Source organism: Microplitis demolitor, chromosome 1, assembly GCF_026212275.2.
Source record: "Microplitis demolitor isolate Queensland-Clemson2020A chromosome 1, iyMicDemo2.1a, whole genome shotgun sequence".
NCBI classification, from domain to species: domain Eukaryota; kingdom Metazoa; phylum Arthropoda; class Insecta; order Hymenoptera; family Braconidae; genus Microplitis; species Microplitis demolitor.
The window spans coordinates 18787-39502 of NC_068545.1; the positions used below are offsets into that span (position 1 = coordinate 18787).

At 25.6% G+C, this 20716-nt stretch overlaps 1 protein-coding gene across 5 annotated transcripts in view; it reads left to right on the forward strand.

Annotated features, from left to right (window-relative positions):
* The window catches only part of LOC103575552 (peroxidasin), a 36615-nt gene extending 17092 nt beyond the window's left edge, over positions 1-19523 (forward strand). For 4 of the 5 annotated variants that reach the window (XM_053742934.1, XM_008555393.2, XM_014440901.2 and 1 more), the window contains exons 7-9: positions 626-803; positions 12708-12844; positions 19179-19523. In XM_053742934.1, the coding sequence (XP_053598909.1) occupies positions 626-803; positions 12708-12844; positions 19179-19279 (416 nt within the window). In that variant the 3' untranslated portion in view covers positions 19280-19523. Of the gene's footprint in view, positions 1-625; positions 804-1044; positions 1261-1827; positions 2150-12707; positions 12845-19178 lie in introns of those variants that run through there. The other variant, XR_001345129.1, reaches the window with a different exon arrangement.
* Positions 19524-20716: the final 1193 nt, after the last annotated feature.

Here is a 20716-nt window from a genome sequence, read left to right on the forward strand (position 1 = left end):
GCCTATAATGACATCGTAAAATTTTTTTTTATCAAATATTTTTGTATTGAGAAATACATACGTGAAAACGGGAAAATTAACAATTTTTACTCTGTGTAGTTAAATATATATGACTTAAAACTTTCATATACTTCAATTATTAAATAGTTAACTTGTCAGAAGTTTCATTTTTTATGCAATATTTTTACGTGTTTGATTATTATTATTACTATTATTATTATTATTATTATTATTATTATTATTATTATTATTATTATTATTATTATTAGTAGTAGTAGTATTATCTGCGTTTTATGCATTTTAAGCTGAGTGAATCATTCTCATGCGTGTAAGAGTGGAGCTAGCTTTTTCGTGGCTCATTGTTTTCACCACACAGGCGAACTAGTTTATTTCTCTTCAGTGCTTTTAGCAAATTGCCTTCGGACTATATGGTACATTTAATATACACTAGTATATATAGATAATAATAACAACAACAGTAATAATAATAATAATAATAATAATTAAATATTTACGTTGAGAGTAAATAGAGTATATTGATTTGTGAAATATAGTTGTGTATTAAATGTATTTTGTTACTATTTATTGTAAAAATAATATCTAAAATTAAATTATTATATTACAGTACCACGTGTTGAAATAGTTGACGAGCACGGTGCAACTGCTGGTGACAAATTTTACAAAGCAGGCAGTACGATTGAGTTAAAATGTGTTGTGAGCAAAGTTCCTCATCCTACTGGTTATGTAATATGGAGGCATGGAACTCGAATGCTCAATTATGATACTATTCGCGGTGGAATTAGGTGAGTTTATTTTATTTAATAATATATCGACTAATCAATTATAGTTATAAGATGAAGAGAAAGATATTAATCAAAATGTTGACGTGATTTAAATGGAATAAAATTAAAATTATTTAATAGATATTGGTTAATGATTAAATAGTATTAATGTTAAGTAGCACTATTATTAATGGTAATAATAGTGTTGTAGTAGTAGTAGTAGCCATTAGTCCCTTGTTATACATATATCTATATCCTATAGACGACGTCCGTGTAAAACGATGGACGTCGTTGCAGGTGGAACTTGGTACGTAATAATGACGGGTTTCACGACACACCAGCATTTCAGTTCACAGTGTGTGATCTAATTGGTTATATCCCACGGAATTGATGAATTTTAAACAACTACCCGAGTTCCACTATGGATTTGAATCAATTTTGTTAGTCGGGTTTTCAATCAGCGGCATCAGACATATTGGTGAGGTTAACTGTTATACATTTTTTTTTAATACATCGTTGTCTGCAACACTATATTCGTCATATTGTTTTTCTTATTATCATGCTTTTGTTTGCTATTATTATTTAAAAAGCAAAATATTTTTTTCACAATTAATTTATTAAAAAAAAGTTTTTAAAACCGGCTGACCCTGCAGGCCAGCCCAGAAACTTGCCGCTGTTTTCGAACTCAAAGACGCGTTGAATGCTACCTTAAAGATCTAAATCAATTTATCCGTTCGAAAATTATAGAATATTTACATACGTACATACATACATACACTCGGACATCCTCCTGAAAATAATCAGAATAACTTTCTAGGACCTTAAAACGTTGAGATCTGTTTAAAACTTGGTTTTTGAAAATCGGACCGAAACCAATAACTTTTTTTTTTTTTTTTTAATTTTCAATTTTCTTAGCAACAAGTTAAAAAAGTTAAAAATATTTTATGTAATTTGATTAATAAATTTTAATAGGTATCACAATATTAAAAATATAAATTGTAAACAATTAGAACAAGTAAACTATTATTTTTGTCGTTATTATCAGGTGGAATATAACTGAAATGTAACGATATAAAGTCGCTGAATTAGTAACCAGCAGGTGCCTGGCCACATACGTTAAATTTATCACCATATATATGCAGTCCCGGTTTGCAGGTTCCAGAACTAACGAAAATTAAGTCAGTTCACGTAGATTGTGAGATACGCTATTGCCAGCATGTCTGGTTTAATTATTGGTCCAACGCCTATTGGACGTGATAGACGTTTATTCGTTCTTTCGTTCATTCATTAGGTTTTTTTTTTTGTTCATATAAATATATCCGTACAAACGTGCATGTATAAGTGTTCCCTAGGAGATATAAGTTTAAGAGCTGATAAATTTATTTAATTTATTAAGTAAACAAATATATATATTTATAAATTTTTTTTTTATCTGACTGAAATATTAATTCTTATAGTATTAGAAGATTATGATTTTTGGGTTAAAAATTAAGTCATATTCAAAATTTTTTATAAATTGATAAAAAAATTTTATATACTAAAAATATTAATATATATTCAATTTATGCAAAGTTAGATGAAGTAATATTAATTTATTAATGTAATTTGTTTTATATCGAACAAAAGACTAGGTCACTGTCATTAGTCTGCTACGTTATCCTGTGCCAAGGAACTAGTAATAATTTACAAAAGTCTAATGCAAAGACTGCACTTTAAGATAATTAATGAAATATTTCTTTCTTACTGATATACACATATAGAAATAATAATAATATAAACTACCTACGACCAATTATATTCATAAATATTTCGTTAACTGCTTATTAAAGGTTACTGTTGTTAAAAGCAATTTTTTTAATTAAAAATTATTATTTAATAATATAGATAATTTTTTTATTACATGTATATTAAATAAAATATTAATCGATAATAAATTGGATGTAGTCAAAAAATTAATATTTATTATCGACGATTTAACAAGTTATTGAGTATAATATATATATAATACTGAAATAATTGTATTTTTTATATATATGACATAAATTGTCAGTAATGATGTTTAATTGTCAAAAATTTATGTATACGATAAATTATGACGCGAAAACTATCGTATTCATGACAGCACGATTGATATGTAACACAGAAATTTTAGATATCGTTATGGGCAAGGTGCTACCACTGCGGTCAGATTGATACGTGCCAAATGTCGCGTAGTTGGACTATCAAGTATCAAAATTATATAATAAATGTGTCTGTTATTTATTTAAGATTGTGCAGACTGTAAAATATAACATCTATATATATTTTTTTTATTTTAATTTTTTATACCAATTGGCTATACATATAATATGTAAATACATATATGACATGTGCTTGTATATCGATGTGAGTTGCGCAGATGGACCAATATGTGGCATCTGGTGTAACATAGTAACATACTTGAAGCTTGGTAGGAACAAGCTAGAGATTCGTTAGTGTGCACTGTTATGGGAAAAATTTTTATATCATGCAAGCTCTCAGATGTGTTGTTCAGTTCTTGACTCTGTCCGTTTTATATTCTTCACCTTGATTGCTTGTAAGGATTATATATATACAAAAATATCTCTTTTATACTATTACGTAGTAAAAGATAGTAGAATGCAGAAACGTACGTCCTACTTGGGTAGAGTCAGAGAGGAGTACAGATACCACAAAATGAAATACTATGTAATACCATGTACCGCACTACCATATACCATCTAACCAATGTGCTGTTCCATAACTAGCAACATTTTTTTAATTATTATTATATCTTATCATTAATGTAATTTACTTCTAAAGTATGAGTGTTATATAATTTTTTTCTTTATTTTAACTTTAATTTATTTTTTTATAAATTAAGATTTTAAATTAATAAATGTATCGTTTTTTTTTTTTTTTTTTCAACTATATAATAGATAAAAAAATACAAAATTTCAATTAAAATAAATATTTTAAATACTACTTATTTTTTATAAATTATTTTTTATTTTTAGACCTTTGTTTATATATGTAACGTAATTAATGACGTTGACATAAAAAATATTTAGTAGGCATTAGAAAAAAAAAACAAATCTGAAACGTTGTTATCAATCCACGTTCGACCTCTTTAAGATCAACAATATCTTTGAATACATTGATATTGTCGAGCTCTTCCAGCGCGAAAAAAGTCAGGTTTCGTAATAATATCTGAGAAACTGAAAATAATCAATAACAATTGTTTTTTCAAGCTTTGCTCAGGATTATGCTTGATAAATTCAATATTTTTGAACAGAAATTGATAGAAATGATCAAGATCAAGAGTTACGTCAACTTCGTGCTGATTAGATTTCAAAATCGATCGATCAAGGTGTTTCAAACACATTTCAAAAAAACTACAAAAAAAAGTTGTTTTTTTAAAATATTTCTTCTGTATCTTGGAAAATAAAACATTGAAGAATTTGATGAAAAAAAAAGTGTAACTCCATTAACAATAATAATAATAATAATAATAATATATATATATATATATATATATATATATATATATATATATATATATATATATATATAACTATCTGACAATATTGTTGGACATTGTTAAGAATAATAAAAAATTTAAATTTAATTTGATTTTATATATTGAATATATCCATACAATTTTTTTTTTTGATTAACGTATTCTTGTAATTATAAAAAGTTAACTTCAATTATCTATCTATAAAATTGAACTGAAATTAAATATTAAATGTTAATTTTGTTTTTATTCTTATTTTCGTTATATTTACAAATTTTTATACTCATATGTCTTTCAGCCATAGATAAATTTTAATGGTTTTTCTTTGTTTTATTTAATTTAATTAAAATTTTTTTTATTTTAGTATGACAAGCGACCGCATCTCGGAAATTTGCATGAGTAAATCGCTTACGGATACAGAAAGATTTAACGCCACAGCTTGACTGACAATTGAATAGACAATGAGAATTTTTTTTTATGTATAATAAGATAAAAAAAAGTCATATATTTCATTAATTAAATAAGCTCTTCACTGGCATAAAAAATTTTTTAATTTCTCAGTAATTAATTAAATTTATACGTTTGAAACATTTTTTTGCATATTTTGGTTAATATTCATAATAATATAATCGTTTTCTCACTTATTAGTTACTTGTTAGATTATTACTAAACTATAATGGACAAGGATTGATTCATTAATTGAAGATATGTGTGAGTAAAGTATTAATTAATATAATATTTGAAATTTAATTATCAAAGTGTTAAATGTTTGCAAATAAGCTTTTTGCGTACGACAAGCAATTGAACTATAATAAATCAACCATACATTATTAAAGGAGTTTTCGTTGAACTGTATCAGCGTTACTTACCCTACTATACTCTATTCTATACTCTCTTTCACATGATTACATACATATCTACATTGTATATAGATCTGTATATATCAAATGAAAGGCAATTTCAGAAAGCGAAGGAGAAGGAGGGCAAGTTATATAGCTTATATATTCTATTCCCTCGATTGGACTATTCGGGTATGTGGTATCAGCAAATTATTCGCTTACTGAATGTGCACATTTAACAATTCAAAATTCATTTCGTGACATCGTATAATACTGCACACTATATATACTATATAATTAAAATAATTAATAAATTAAAATCCTTAATTTTTTTTTCTTAAATTTTATTTTCAAAGGGCCTATTTAGTGTTGTGAGGTATTGTGAGGTGTTGTAAGGTGTTGTGACTCACCTAGTGCCGCAAAATTTTTGAAATCTTCGACAAATGAGATTTTTTCTATTTATTTTCAATCTCTCCAATGGACCGAAATTCATATAGTCAATTCGATGAAAAACAAAGGTTTTTTTGTCAAATTCAACCTTTCAGAGGAACTTTTTGACGTTGTGAGCTACTGTGAGATGCTAATATTATTCATCTCGAGCGATTAAATTTACTTATTTTTATGCCTACGAATGATTTACAATTCATTATAAGATAATCGAAATGCAAAATAAAAATTTGGTACAGGATCATATTTTAAATATTTGTTTTGCAATCAAAAACAAATAAGAGACAGCAAAAAAAATCACAGCTATTTATAACTTTGTCTAAGAGAATCATAGTTGTATTCGTAATAATGTAAAATTGTTTCATATATAATGAGTTATTTGTTTCAACCATTTTATTTTTTTGTACATATATAATGTGTAAGCTAAAAAATAGTGTAATACGTTAGTCGTTTAAAAATTTTAAATGTCATGAAATTAATAGTGATGTATTAATATGATAAGTAGATTAAAATTTTAAGTAGAAACATCAGTGTTTTATTTAGCAAAAAAAATTACAATTTGAATATTAGTATAAGATAATTTATCTCTGTGAGGTATAAAAAAAAATAACATTAAAAAATAAACAAAATTATCAAAAATTTTTTTGTTGCAATTAGATGCAGTACCTATTAGTTTTATATTGTTGATCTAAAAAAATTTTTAGACTTACGGTTATCGAGAAGGTTGAATTCCACATAAATTGCGAAATTTGTATGTTGATCTAATGTTCTACAGATGTATCTAAGTGCATCAAATAAATAAATGACATCTATCAAGGACGATATCTGTGACAAATACATAATGAATAGAACGGTTGGATACAGTAATGTAATATATATATATATATATATATATATATATATATATATATATGAATATAACCAGAGAAAAAGAGTAGTAAAGTCGTAGATTTTGTAGACGACACGAACGCCTTTGAGATGTCCAGCGACCAAGTGCCTCTCTAAGAGCTTTTAAGCTCAACGTTAACCTTAGATTTATTTTAGACCTATTCGCACAAGTAAAGCTATTGACTGTAGACATTAGTTTGGATTATATAAACTACATAAACGTCTTAATGCTAATTTGAGTACGCATATATACGGCTATTTAAACAATTCACGAGTAATGATAATTATTATTTCTTTTTTTACATATTATTGAACTGTCATTTTTTATAATTTTAATGCAATTTAAACTCGTAGTTATAAATATTTTATTAACAAAAAAAAATTTACATAGTTGAAAATTTTTTCTATAAAAAACTTTGATTCTCACCATCATTAAAGTTTGAATTTGGGACGAAGGTTAACTGAAACTTTAAAAACAATATAGAAAAGATATTAGAGGTTCACCAGGAATTACCATCATACAAGTAGTATCGTTGTAGTAGCTGTTTTTTTTTGTTGTTATTGTTATAGGTAGTGTAGGAATTGTAAGAGTTGTAGGAGTTATAGTTTTTACAAGCGTGTCATTGTCTTTATAAGAACTAAAACTTTGTCAATTAATTTCGATTGCTACTTATCATTAGATAACAATAAATCAACAATAAAAAATAATAATCAAAATATAAGTATATTTCAATGATTAAAATAAAATATAAAACAATACTTATAAAAAATTTAACTTTAATAATACACTTAATTTTTACTAACAATAAATATACGATTGTTGCACAACATAATTATTAAATTTGAAGTAGTTATTATTATTAGTAAATAATTTAAATTTTTATCGTTTACTCTTTTTTCAACTAAATTGTAATGAAATTTTTACAATAACATCAAACCGATAAAATCGTAAACAACAAAATGGTATACAAGTTTATAAGATTGACTCATTCGTATAAAGCCGGATCATGACAACCAGAAATCAATTGAATGACCTATTGGCACGGCGATAAATAAACGGAGGTTAACTTTGAGAAACACCAGAAATAGAATAGTACTGGCACTTACTGAATCGATATTTAATCTCTTTCTGTTTCTTGCTGTGCTCTCAAAGTCCAACGAAAGACGATAATTTTCAGTAAATTGGAATCAGATTCAGTTCTTTGAATCTATCCATTGATCTGGAAATACCACTGGCGTTTGCTTAACCGAACCATACCTACTATTGTCAATTTATATAATTTTTTTATTTTTCTCAACTTTATTATAATGTATTATTTTTCATTTATTTTTAGTTAGATTTATTACAATAAAATATTGACTTTAAGTTTTATGAAAAATACATGAATAATCGTAATTGTAGTAATAGTAAAATTATTTTCAAGTTATGCACATAAAAATTTTTTTATAATACTAGCTAAAACACATGATTTTCCTCATATAAAATTACTTGACAATTTACTCGAAGAAAATTGAAAATATTTATGTCATTACTCATTACAAACTTTGTTGCGCAAGGATGTAAATTTTTACTTAATAAAACTTTACTATTCAATTAGTCAAATTTAATGTTTTAATGTTATTCAAGTTAATGTAGCTAATTAAAAAACAAATCTGTTAAAAAAAAGTAATAAATAACTCATTTAATAAAGCTTATGAAATCAAATCAAAAGAAATTATTGTACCTAAAGTTTAAACGATGATGCAGACAGATGTAATAGAAATATTATCTGTCAATAGTTGGTGAATTATGTATAATAATATATTTTTTAAATATAAAAAAGAACTCTGCGTATGATATATGCTCCATCAAAAGTTAAAAAATTGAATTGATAAATTCTGCAAATGCCGACGGACTAAAAGGATAAGCTGGAGAATAAAAAATTAAGAAAAAAAAAAAAAGAAGTCAAATCAACTACGAATGCAGAAAAAAGTAGAGTAATGTTTACAATAAGCGGATGTAGCAGGCAATACTTTGCGTATATATGTATTTATATACTGTAGATAAAAATTTAGTTGTTATTTTTATTGATTTCAAAGATACTTCCAGAGGTTTATTTTATTCACTTTTATTATTATTTACCTCATCAATAAAAATAAAAAAAAAACAATATTTTTTTTTTCTTACAATAATATTACTATTATATAACTTGATAACTAATAACTCATATTATAATCTTGTATTGTTGATTAAAAAGTTTTAAATGACGTTTATTCATTTTAAAAATAATTAATTATTTTTAAACTTTAAAAGAAAACTTTTTTTTCAACTTCCCGCTAAGAAAATCGACGATTTTAGAAAAATTTGGAAAGTTATTGTTTTTATCCCGATTTTCGGGAATCGAAATTTCATCGGGTATCGACATGTTGAGGTCCTAGAAAGCTACTCTGTCTATTTTCAGAATTATGTCCAAATGTTTGTATGTAAATGTGTGTGTGTTTGTGCGTGCGTCAACTTTTTATGATCGTATAGACTCTTTCTAAGTCTTGGCTCCGCCCAAATCTATAAATTTTTTTCAATACTAATCGTACACTGAAATTGAAAGTTTTATGTTATCTATTTGAGATTTTTTAAATTTTCGTAGTTCGATGTAAAACATAATTTTTTTGGAGCTTAACTAAGAATGGTAGTATTGAGTGTCGTTATTCTTAAAAAGGGGCAAAGTTATTAACTACTGTGGGTAAAAATGGTCACACAGTGTCAAGAGGACGAAGCTGGACGAAACTCCGAGTTTCGTCGGCCCGAAAATAAGTTTTTTCCTCCGGACTTTATTCGAGTTTTTCCTGCTAGATTAAAGGTATTTTCGAACTCAAGGAACTTGAAAACAGCGAGAAGTTGTGGGACTGCCCTACAGGGTCAACCGTTGTTCAGATTTTTTTCTTGGTATTATTATTATTATTATTATTATTATTATTATTATTATTATTATTATTATTATTATTATTATTATTATTATTATTATTATTATTATTATTATTATTATTATTATTATTATTTCTATCCTTCTTAAAAATGCTTCTAGAAGATTGGGTTTATAGATATAGTCACAATACATAAAATAACCTTTTTCTCATTTAGTGTTGGCAATCGATAAAACTTTGGGTTGTTACAACTAATGAAAGTAAAATTTTATGACACAATAAAATCAAAGACGCTTTTTTTCGGTTTGTTTTCAATGCGTTGAATAAAATTGACGAAAAATTTCAACGCAAGTCATTTTCTTTCAGTAGAATCGAGAATGCCAATTAAATCACTATTATAGTTAATCTATCTCTATATACAAGAAAATATGTAATTATCACATTTTGCTTTTTATCTTTAATTATTTCAATAAAGTTGATTTTTTAAATTTAATAATTCATTATATTAATTTAGTAGTTAAATAAAATTTACATAATTGAACGACATTTACTTCGATTCAAAGTTTTTTTATACTAAAATAAGCTCCCTTTCAGAATGAATCTCACTCCAATGAGTGTTAGATAAAATGAATTTCGAAGACGGACAAAATAAAAAAAGAACAACTATAGTGAGAGAGAGAGAGTAGAAAATAAACACAAAGTATGGTCAGAATTAAATTCCCACCACTAAAAAAAAAAAAATAAAAATAAACGAAAAAAATTGAATTTGTGGTATGCAGGTTTACGTAGATATATATAAATATAAGAGACGTATGAACTGCTGTTGGATTACATACATATTGCCGTGGTAATGTGGTACTTTGGAATTTAGGCACCATTTAAAGTATACCGATAATAGCAGCATTGCATCCCATCTTTCCCATACATTACTTTTTCGTTTTATTAAAACTTTACTATGTTTTCGTTTATATATTACATTTCTATATTTGCAAAATTCCATCTGGCAGCCAGAATGTAAGGTAGATTTTTCGATAATTTTCAGCACCCTCTTGATTTTTCGGTAGGTCGCGCGTAATTCAAAACGAAGGAGGCCCGTGTTCATTTCTACGAAAGTTGAAGCCAATTTTTGAAGGTCAGTTTTTCAACTCGAGATTCTTAATCCTCGATTTAAATATTATTAGTATCCTTGTATCTTTATATATAAATGTACGAGCCATACTAATTTAATCGCATATTACAAAAATCTCGGATTGACAAACTGGCTTTGAGTAAATGGGGTTAAAAACGGAAATATACGTAAGTACATGACAAAATATGTATCGCTGAAAACTTATACAATTCATCAAAAATTCGAGATGTATAAATTCATTAAAATTATCAAATCGTAGAAATTTCAAACAGCCATAACTTCTAAATTAATCAACCGATTAGCCCATCTTCGAACTTAACCGCAATAATAACATATAGAATAAGTGTGGAGAATTTTATTAGGATCCGATAACAATTGTAGGCGCAATCGTGTCCTCAAAACTCGGTTCTATTACATATATATATATATATATATTTATATATATATATAAATTTTTCAACGAATGATATTTTTGAACTCTACTCAACCAATTATAATAGGATATGACAAAATTTCTTGAAAAATCGACCATGAAGACAAATACAATACCTAGATTTAAAAAAAATCTACCTAAAATTATGACTTGAATTTATACATTAATCATAAATTATAGTATAACTTGTAATTATAAAAAATGTTAATCGAATAAAATTTTACAAATTTTTCTATTATTATTATTGTTTTATTTTATTTAAAAACCAACTGATTAGATTTTAAAAAACTTTTGGTCAAACATGTTTATATTTATCCACGTATGCTTCAATACCTTTCCATATTTATTTTATAATTACTTGTGTGCCAAAGATTTTGCTTCGAATAAAATAACATTAAAAAAAAAAAAAAACATAAATAAATTATTCAAACTCTCTCGAGTGAAGAAAATGCTTAACGTTCTTCCTCGTTATTCAGTAATTCAGTACTTGAGGATACAACAGTAGGAATCCTCAACTCATCTTCAAGGCTCGTAAATTCGTTAAATTTTACGCTTACTTGACTTTCCATTAGTAACAATTATATTAAGTTTGTTTTTTCTCCAATTAAAGTACATCATTAACATAATATTATATCTAATTTTTTATTCATATATTATTCATCGTCATCATTAAAATAATTTTTTTTTTCTTTATTATAAAATAAAATTTATTAAACTTAATATTGAAATAAATATTTAAGAACTCACTCTTTATATTGATTAATTGATTAATTTTGTTTCCAATAGTTATTTATTTATTTATTTCATGCGTTATTTCGGTCAACATCCATTGTCTTACAATTGAATGCACTAAACACAAAAAATATATATATATATATATATATATATATATATATATATATATATATAGATAGATAGATAAATAAATTTAATTGATCTTGGAGTCGAGACTCCCTCAAGACCATCAATATTACATATTTAAACAAATATTATACATTGGATACAGTACTTAATAATACTAATAATATACTTACTTCTACTATACACAAATTGTTAAAGCTTACTGAAAATATATTTTCTACCTACATTAGATTAAATTTGTATTTTCTGAAATTTTCCAATTAACAAAATTTATTTGCTTATTTGATTAACCAGCTATTATTATAAATTAAATAGATTAAAAATTTTTTTTGGCTTTTGATGACCGCAAGAAGTTTCGGCTTTATGGCCAAATGAATTATATTGTTTATCTATCTATCCGTCTAAATGCATAGGTAAACAAATGTCATGGGTTTTTCAGCTCATAAAAAAAAAAAAAAAAAAAAAAAATTGTAAAAATGATGAAAAGTTTTGCCAGGAGTAATGATGACATAAAAAAAAATCCGCCGTTTCTTATAAATGAAACATGAAGAAAGCACACAAAACCTAATTTGAACGGAAGCTGTTTTTTTCCATCTAATAAATTTATCTTCACTTAAGATTGTTGGGGTTAATGTCAATAATATATATATTAAGTATCCATGATTTTAAATCAATTATTGCCAAAAGACATTTATAGCATTCTGCTACTAAAATTTACATGCTTCATCATTTTTTTGTTTGTTTTGTTTTCTTTTTATACAATAATTTTAAGAGTTGGTCCATTGTTATATTATTCCAACATTTTCTATTATCTGCTCTCCCAACAAATACAGGACACAATTCACTAGCTGTGTTCCTCAGCAATTCTTATATGTTTATTTTCTATTTTCCGTTTTCGGTTTTCTGTTTTCAGCGTTAAGACTGACATGGGCGCCGAGGGGGCGGTTTCGCGGCTGTATATTGCAAATGCCAACAAGAAAGACAGCGGAAACTACAGCTGCGCTCTAGCGGATGTCGCTGCAACAACAGTCTCCGTCCATGTACTTAACGGTATGTAACTATTGTATTGCAACATCAACGATAATGCATCTTGAATGTAGTATTTCCATTGCCATGTTTTTTACTTAAATAATCGTTTTATCCTTTTATTTAAAAAAACAATGATGAGGTAAGTTGGTCAGCCTGGACAGTGCGAGCTATTTTAAAATTATTAGTAAATTTTTTTTTTTCTCAATAATAGACCATTTTGCCTCAGGTGTGGGTTCCTCACAGTTCTTAATGATACAATTTAAATAGCAATCTCTTGAAAATAAACACACATTTATATTGATATATAATAAAAATAAAATAATAATAATAATAATAATAATAATAATAATAATAATAATAATAAAGAAGGTGAAGCGGCGAATGTATAATGAACTTGAAATGAGCGTGATTATAGTAGAACATAAAAAGCCAAGTCAGTATTAGATCTCCGATTATTGATAGGTAAAAGCGACTGCAATATGATTTTCCAGTCTTGTGAATTTTTGAGCAATTGATTCTCTTAAAAGGTTATTCACACTTGTTGTTGGCACTCAATATTTTCCAATCAATGCACATCTCCCAATTTTTTATTGTTTGTATTTACCTGATCCTAGAGCCGTAGCCCCCTAAGGATCATCAATCGAAAAAATGATAAATATGATAAATATTTATGACATTATAATAGATATTGTTATTGTTGTTGTTTTTGTTGTTTTCGTTTTTGTTATTGTAGATTGTCTAAAAGAGCGACTATTATACTATCGATCTTTCATATTATTTTTTATACATTTTAGTATTCACTGTACTTGCTACTTTGGAAATTGATATTTCATTAATATCACTTTGTTCAGCTTTAAGTATCTTGCGGATTTAATTTTTTTAAAACGAAAATAATAGTAAAAAGAAAAAAGAATTATTTATTTATGTATTTAATAGTTTTATCGGTCCTGAGACATATATATTCCCTAAGGGCCGCAAATACAAAAACAATAAATAGTGGAAACGTAATTATATATATATATATATATATATTGGTTCTATAGAAATTAAAATATAAAAGATATTTTTTAATAATAATAATAATAATAATAATACTAAAATCACAACTATGTATTTATTTTGACCATTTAATCACCTTTATTACTTTTGGTTTTTGTTAAAATAAAAGTGTTTAACCATCAGTGCCATCGGCACAAATCGTAAATCTTTAGTATATCCTGCTCAAAACCGTGTGTAAGTATAGCATTGGGATTGTTAAAAAGTACTAAGTGTTAGCTTTATCGTTTTTGATAAAATTTAAAGGGGGATATAAATAGTAAAGAAATAAAAATTTTTGAGTTTAACTGATCAACATAAAATGAATGGTAATTCTTTTATATGAATAGGCTTCGGTATGATTTAATTCAAATGTATTAAGATATTAGATAATTGAGTACCTTAATATTAAAGTTTAATGGTTTTATTTATAATACCAAAGTTCATTGTTGTCTACTTTGACTGTAATAGTATTTGAAATTTAAAGCTGAACAACTCTTATCATAATATACAGATTAGGGTGTTTCAAAAAAACAGAAAAAAATTTTTTTTTTTATGGTTTACAAAAATTAAAAGTATAACTGAAAATAAAAATTTGGAACCAATCCAGGCTCTTCATAATGATATTAAGGTTTGCCTAAATTCATTTTTCTATTTTCTATTTAAATAACATGGGAAAAATTTTTTTTTTTTTTTAGAATTCTCTAGCTCCCAAACTAATTAACGGATTTTTATGCATAATACATTTTTATGTAGGAAATTGAACGCTCTACAAAAAAAAAGTCTGTTTCCTTTCCTTACAAATTATTATGAATAAAGTTTTTCGAAATTCCGCATTGTTCACAAGTTATTTTCATTTCAATGTCAAGCTTTTAAAATCAATCAAAAATCTATTTTTTTAGAAGCTTAACATCGAAATGAAAATAACTTGTGAGCCTGGATTGGTGCCAAAATTTTTATTTTTAGTTATACTTTCAATTTTTGTACACCATAAAAAAAAAATGTTTTTTTTTTTGTTTTTTTGAAACACCCTAATACAGATATATTAATAAAATATGACTGTTTTGTTGAAATATGCATAAATTAACTATAATTATTATTGTTATCTTTTCGTAAGGTTGCGAATTTCACAAGCTATTTTTTATCTACTTACTTTTGTTACTACTGTACCATTAATTCATCTTTTACTATATCGCCTTGAGCCTCAAAGTTCATCTGCTTGCACTCTCTACTTTTCTTATCTACTTTCTAACGACCTTTATGCTTTTCCTTTTTTTTATTTTTCGTTTTTTTTTTTTTTATTTAAGAATCAATGGAAAATTATTATTTAAATTTTTTGAGTATTACTTCCAGCAAAAATAGAATTTAAATTTTTTCTCATTCTTTCTTTTGATATTTATTAGAGTTTTATAAATCATAATATTCTAATCCCAGTAAGCATAATGTGAATTTTATAGTTTTAATGATTTCATTTAATATAATTTTTATTATATTAATAAATTTGCTGTATTTTTAAATTCAATAATTTAGTTTATTGACTTCTATTGTTATTAAGTTATGATCTTTAATTATCGTAAAAGCTCTCTTTATGTCTAAAAGCTAAAAAATAATATACCCATAATATTATTATTTAAGTAGTGTTTTATATTCTTAATAATTTATAATGAGAATCACAACACAAATACTTTTCCAGAACTCATATAATAAAGACTTAAGACTTATATTTCACTGAGATATTATAACATGAGTGTATAACCGTTAAAAATTGGATCAAGTAATTGATGTAGTATACTTGATTACTAAGTTAAAAAAAAAAAAGTAGAAAAAAAAAGAATGTATTCAAGCAGATAATTTCTTGAGCGCATAATAGCATATAGCAATAATAAAAGCTCTTTACTTCAAACTATGTTAATAAACTTGTCATAGTTTAATTAAAATATACAACTATTTATAAGACTATAAAATTCAAATAAATTATATATAACTTTCAATGAAGATGATATATATACTAACAATTATTAAAATGATAATAAATATACATAATACTTTTTGATATTATCTCAAACAAACGTTTCAAAAAATTTGCTGAGTATTTTTTAATTTTATAATTAGTCAACTCTTGACTTGAGCTATTTAACTTACGAAAGAAAAGAAGAAAAAATAATAAAAACATAAAAATAAACTGTGGAATAAAAAACTCTCAGTGCATTCAAATGACATTAGTACAACTTTTAACATAAGAATACAGTGAAAAGAAAAAAATATGAAATAAAAATAGTGTGACTGATAGATGAGAAAATTACAAAGATGAAAATGACTTAAAAAATAAAGTGGATAAAACTTATAGAAGCTCGTTCATAAAAATGAGGAACTTCTTGGCCTACTTAATGCCTACAAAGACAACGACTAGAAAAATAATAACGAGTATATATGTATATATGTATACAAAGAAGAAAAAGGCAAAAATAACGAGCGACAAAGTACAACTTACATATCCTGCTACGTCTAGAGAAAAGTAAAAAGAAAGAAAAAACGAGTTGAAACAGGAAAGTGGAGGTTATGTGGGTTATTTCGTGAGAATGTCACGCCCTGCTCGTTAATAATCGTAGCCTCAACTTTTCCTAACTTTCTGGGAATTCGACTATTCTCTTTCACACTTAATACTTTTTTTTTTTTTTTTTTTTTTTTTTTTGTCACTACGTTTATATCGTATTAGTCAATAGTATAGCAGGAGTATACGGTGAAAAATAGTTTTTAACAAGGACAAAAAATTCTAACCTTTTTATAGGCTTTGATATGTATATTTTTCAAATCTCAACCATTCATTTGTATTTTATTATCTTTGTTTTTAGAATATATATAGTGCCAAGAAGTACACAATTTTTTTTTCGTGAATTCTCATGCAGATTCATACACACTATACTGCATTGCAGCGTATATAGTATAGAAGAAAGCGTGAAAAGTTTTGCAAAAGCTCCTCTTCTCATCTCGTGAGACGCAGTTAGCACAAGCTGCACTGGGCTGCTATGTACTATATGCTATATAGAATACAAGGGATCTCCCAAGGGTACTTGACAGTTCAATTTGCATACAGTCTTTTTTGCACGTGACCTATCTCTAAATATATATATAACTTGTGAAAAATGACGTTTGCTTAAGGCAAATTATAAGATATATAAATATAAACAATATCTTATCAAAATAAGGAAAATTTAATAAAAATCGCCAATTTTAGTGGCTGTTGGGATTATTTATATAAACAATTTTTTTATTACAGTAATAGTAAAATACAACAAAAACATACACTAACGCAAAAAATTGAAAGAACATAAAAATTTTAGAAATTTGTTAGTGATTTTTGCATTGGCTTAGCTGAAAAAAAATTTCCTTTGCCTTTGGAACTTTCAAAAGAAAGTAAAAAAATTTCGAAAATTATCGTCTCACCACAATTCTCATTGTTGCGGAATAACTGTGGCTCGAAAAAAATTTTGATCGAAAAATATTGAAACCAGAGACTTTAAGCTTTAAAATGATTTTCTTAAGATCTCGATACGATCATTTTGCAGAAAAATACAGCGTTGCAAAAATCACTAAAATATTTCTGAAATTTTTTTGTTCCTTTATTTTTTTTATTTAGTGTATAGAAAATATGTATAAAAAATATATTTTCAATATCTAAGTTTTGGTCGATTTTTGTACATATTTTACTGAAAACCGTCTGACCCTGCCGGCTAGCCCCAAAACTTCCCACTGTTTTCGAGCTCAGGGAGCTTGGAAACATTATTACGTGTAAATTTTTGAGCTCAAAGAGATGAAAATTTCTTAAGCCGGTAAAACATACCTTCACTGAATAATTATAATTTCTGTCCGACGATATCTTTGGATAGAATGAACCGATTTGAACGTTCTTGGTGACAATCGAAAGGGCTCAACTCTCTCAAAAAAACTCTCCTAAAGAAAAGAAAAAATTGAAAAAATTTTTGTTTCGCGGTATTTCTCAAGTTTGTGCAATAGCTGAAGCTCTAAAAAAATTTTAGTTAAAATGCGTCGAAACTAGAGATTTCAAGCTACAAAATGCTTTTTTTTTTCGCTACGATTATTTTTTACGAAGTTACAGCCTTGCAAAAATCACTAAAAAATTTCTAAAATTATTGTGATTTTTCTTGCAATATTTTTGTTCGCCAATGTTGTGATAAGATGCTCATCGGTGTTGACCCGGTCGTGGTCCAATACGCGCCTGTGAAACTTATCCTGTACTAGTCATTCGGCAAAAGTTGATCGTTATCACGGGCAATAAACAATCGTAATCGCGGTGGGTCCGTTGGCTCTTTGCCAACTTGATCTTTCCTGGCTCTGCACACACACACATATATATATATATATATAATGTATACAGCATATTTGTGTATTAAAGTATATGAATGTAGGGTCCATTATAAAAACAAGATAAAATGTAAATAAGATTATCGCTGGTCTCTATTGTATAGAAAGACAAGCAGTATATACATATATATATATATATATATATATATATATATATATATATATATATATATATATATATATATATATATATATATACATATTTATTTGAGAGCTCAAAATAATAATAATAATAATAATAATAATAATAAAACTTTTGAGCTTGGTGAGCTCGGAATTACTTGAAATTTTGGGAATTTGACTCACAGCATCAACTATTTTCAAAAATTTTTTTTGTTAGAGTTAGTCGCTTTACTACTGATAATGACGATATAATATTAAATAAAATTTTCATCTTGTATTATATGAGTGTAATTATATCCCATTAAAAACAGATTCTGTTGTAAGGTCGCGCCAAGTACACGTTTAACATTAATCCCTTATAGCAGAAAACATAATTTTTTTGAAAAAATACTGAAATTAACAAACAAAAATACCATGTAATACTATCTAAATATGAAATAATTAAAAAGTCTCACGTCGCTAAAAATACATATTTTTTGCGTTAGCGCTTACCAAATACATCAAAATAACTTTTTTTTTATTTGTATATTTTAAAATAATATATTATTTCATCTTCACAACATCTCAGTTACTTGGTATTTTTGTTTTTTGATTCATTCTTATCTATGTACTCTTTTCTACTATACATTGAATCTCATATTTCTATCAGTTAGAATGAAAAATTTCTTTCAAAGAAATCCTTGTATTTTATAAAATTATCGAAATACCTTTATTCCGAATTACATTTCAGAAGTAGAAAGAAGGGAAAGTACAACAACGACAACAACAAAAAGAAGAAAATTTTAATTAAATTGTTTGTTTATTTTTGTTATAGGCGAAAATCCGGCAGCAATGCAACATGGTACTAGTTCAGACTTAAGATCCACTTACCTCATTCTTGTTGTATTAATGATTACATCAAGACTTTGTAGGTGACCATAAGACAGACGTATTTCAATACTGCCCTTTATCAACAATTTTATGTTTATTCTTATTCTTGATTAATATGGGAATTAAATAAAATTAATAAATCAACTGAATTAACATATTATTAAACCTGCCGAAAGATAAAAGTTGTAGATAATATCAACTATCATCAATCATTCCTTTTCTATTATAACAATGGTCATTTATATAAATTGTCTTAGATATATTATGTATACTAAAACTGCAAATATACTTTGTTTACCTTAATTAAATTTATCAAGATAACCTTTTATTAAACTTAAAATTGTTTAAAAACTGTTTGCTTATTTTTTTTTTCACCCTGATAATTTAAATAAATATTTTCGCAAGCTTAAAAATATATAAATCCTGAACGAGTAGTTGAAAAAGTAAGCGTTGTATTATGAAAGCAAACGTATTTTAGATAACAATATTATTATTATTCATATTATCTTTATTACAAGTAATAAAATCGAAACACAATATTTTTTAATTGTTATAAACAGTGACACTTGTATAATTTAACACGGTGTATAGTTAAACATAACTAAATATTAACTTTTATTTATGGCTTTATTGACTGATTAAAAAAAATGATAATAATAATGATAATGATGATAATAATAATAATAATAATAATAATAATAATAATAATAATAATAATAATAATAATAATAATAATAATAATAATAATAATAACAATAATAATAATAATAATAATAATAATAATAATAATACTAATAATAATAATAATAATAATAGTAAGATGGTTATTGAGTAATTTTAATAATTTTAGTATTCTTCGATACATGAATTTACTAACATATCAAATAATTCAAATTTTTAACGTGAAATTCTAGTCATAAATTTATTCAAATTAGTAAATATTGTGTTTTAAATTAAATAATAAAATAGCTATCAAATTTGTTAACGAATTAATCATATTTTTTATCTTTTGATGTAGTTTAATGGTTTTTTTAATTTTTGTGCTTGTTTAATGTTTTTACTATTAACTTGTAAAGTGATTTCGATTGGTAACTACCGATGGCTTTTTGAGTTTATCCGTTATTTTTTTATGCATCAATCAATAGTTTTATAAATATTCGGTCAACGTAAGTAAACAACGAAAATAATGTAAATGAATAATTAAGTTGTATTATGTTATTTATTTCAATTTTTTTTGTTAAAAATAAAAAGTAAAATTTTATTTAAAAATATCCAATTTATTTGATAAAAGTGAAAAAAATAGTTACTTTCGACAGATCCTTACAAGCTTACCAATCGTTACCAAACAAAATAGTCTTCGATATTTTGAATTTTTTCTTGTAATTATGGTAATATTGGTATTAATTATTTATAATAAAAGCCGTGATTAAAAAACAAAAGTATACTGTATATAATCGTAGTAAATCAAATGAATGATAAGTA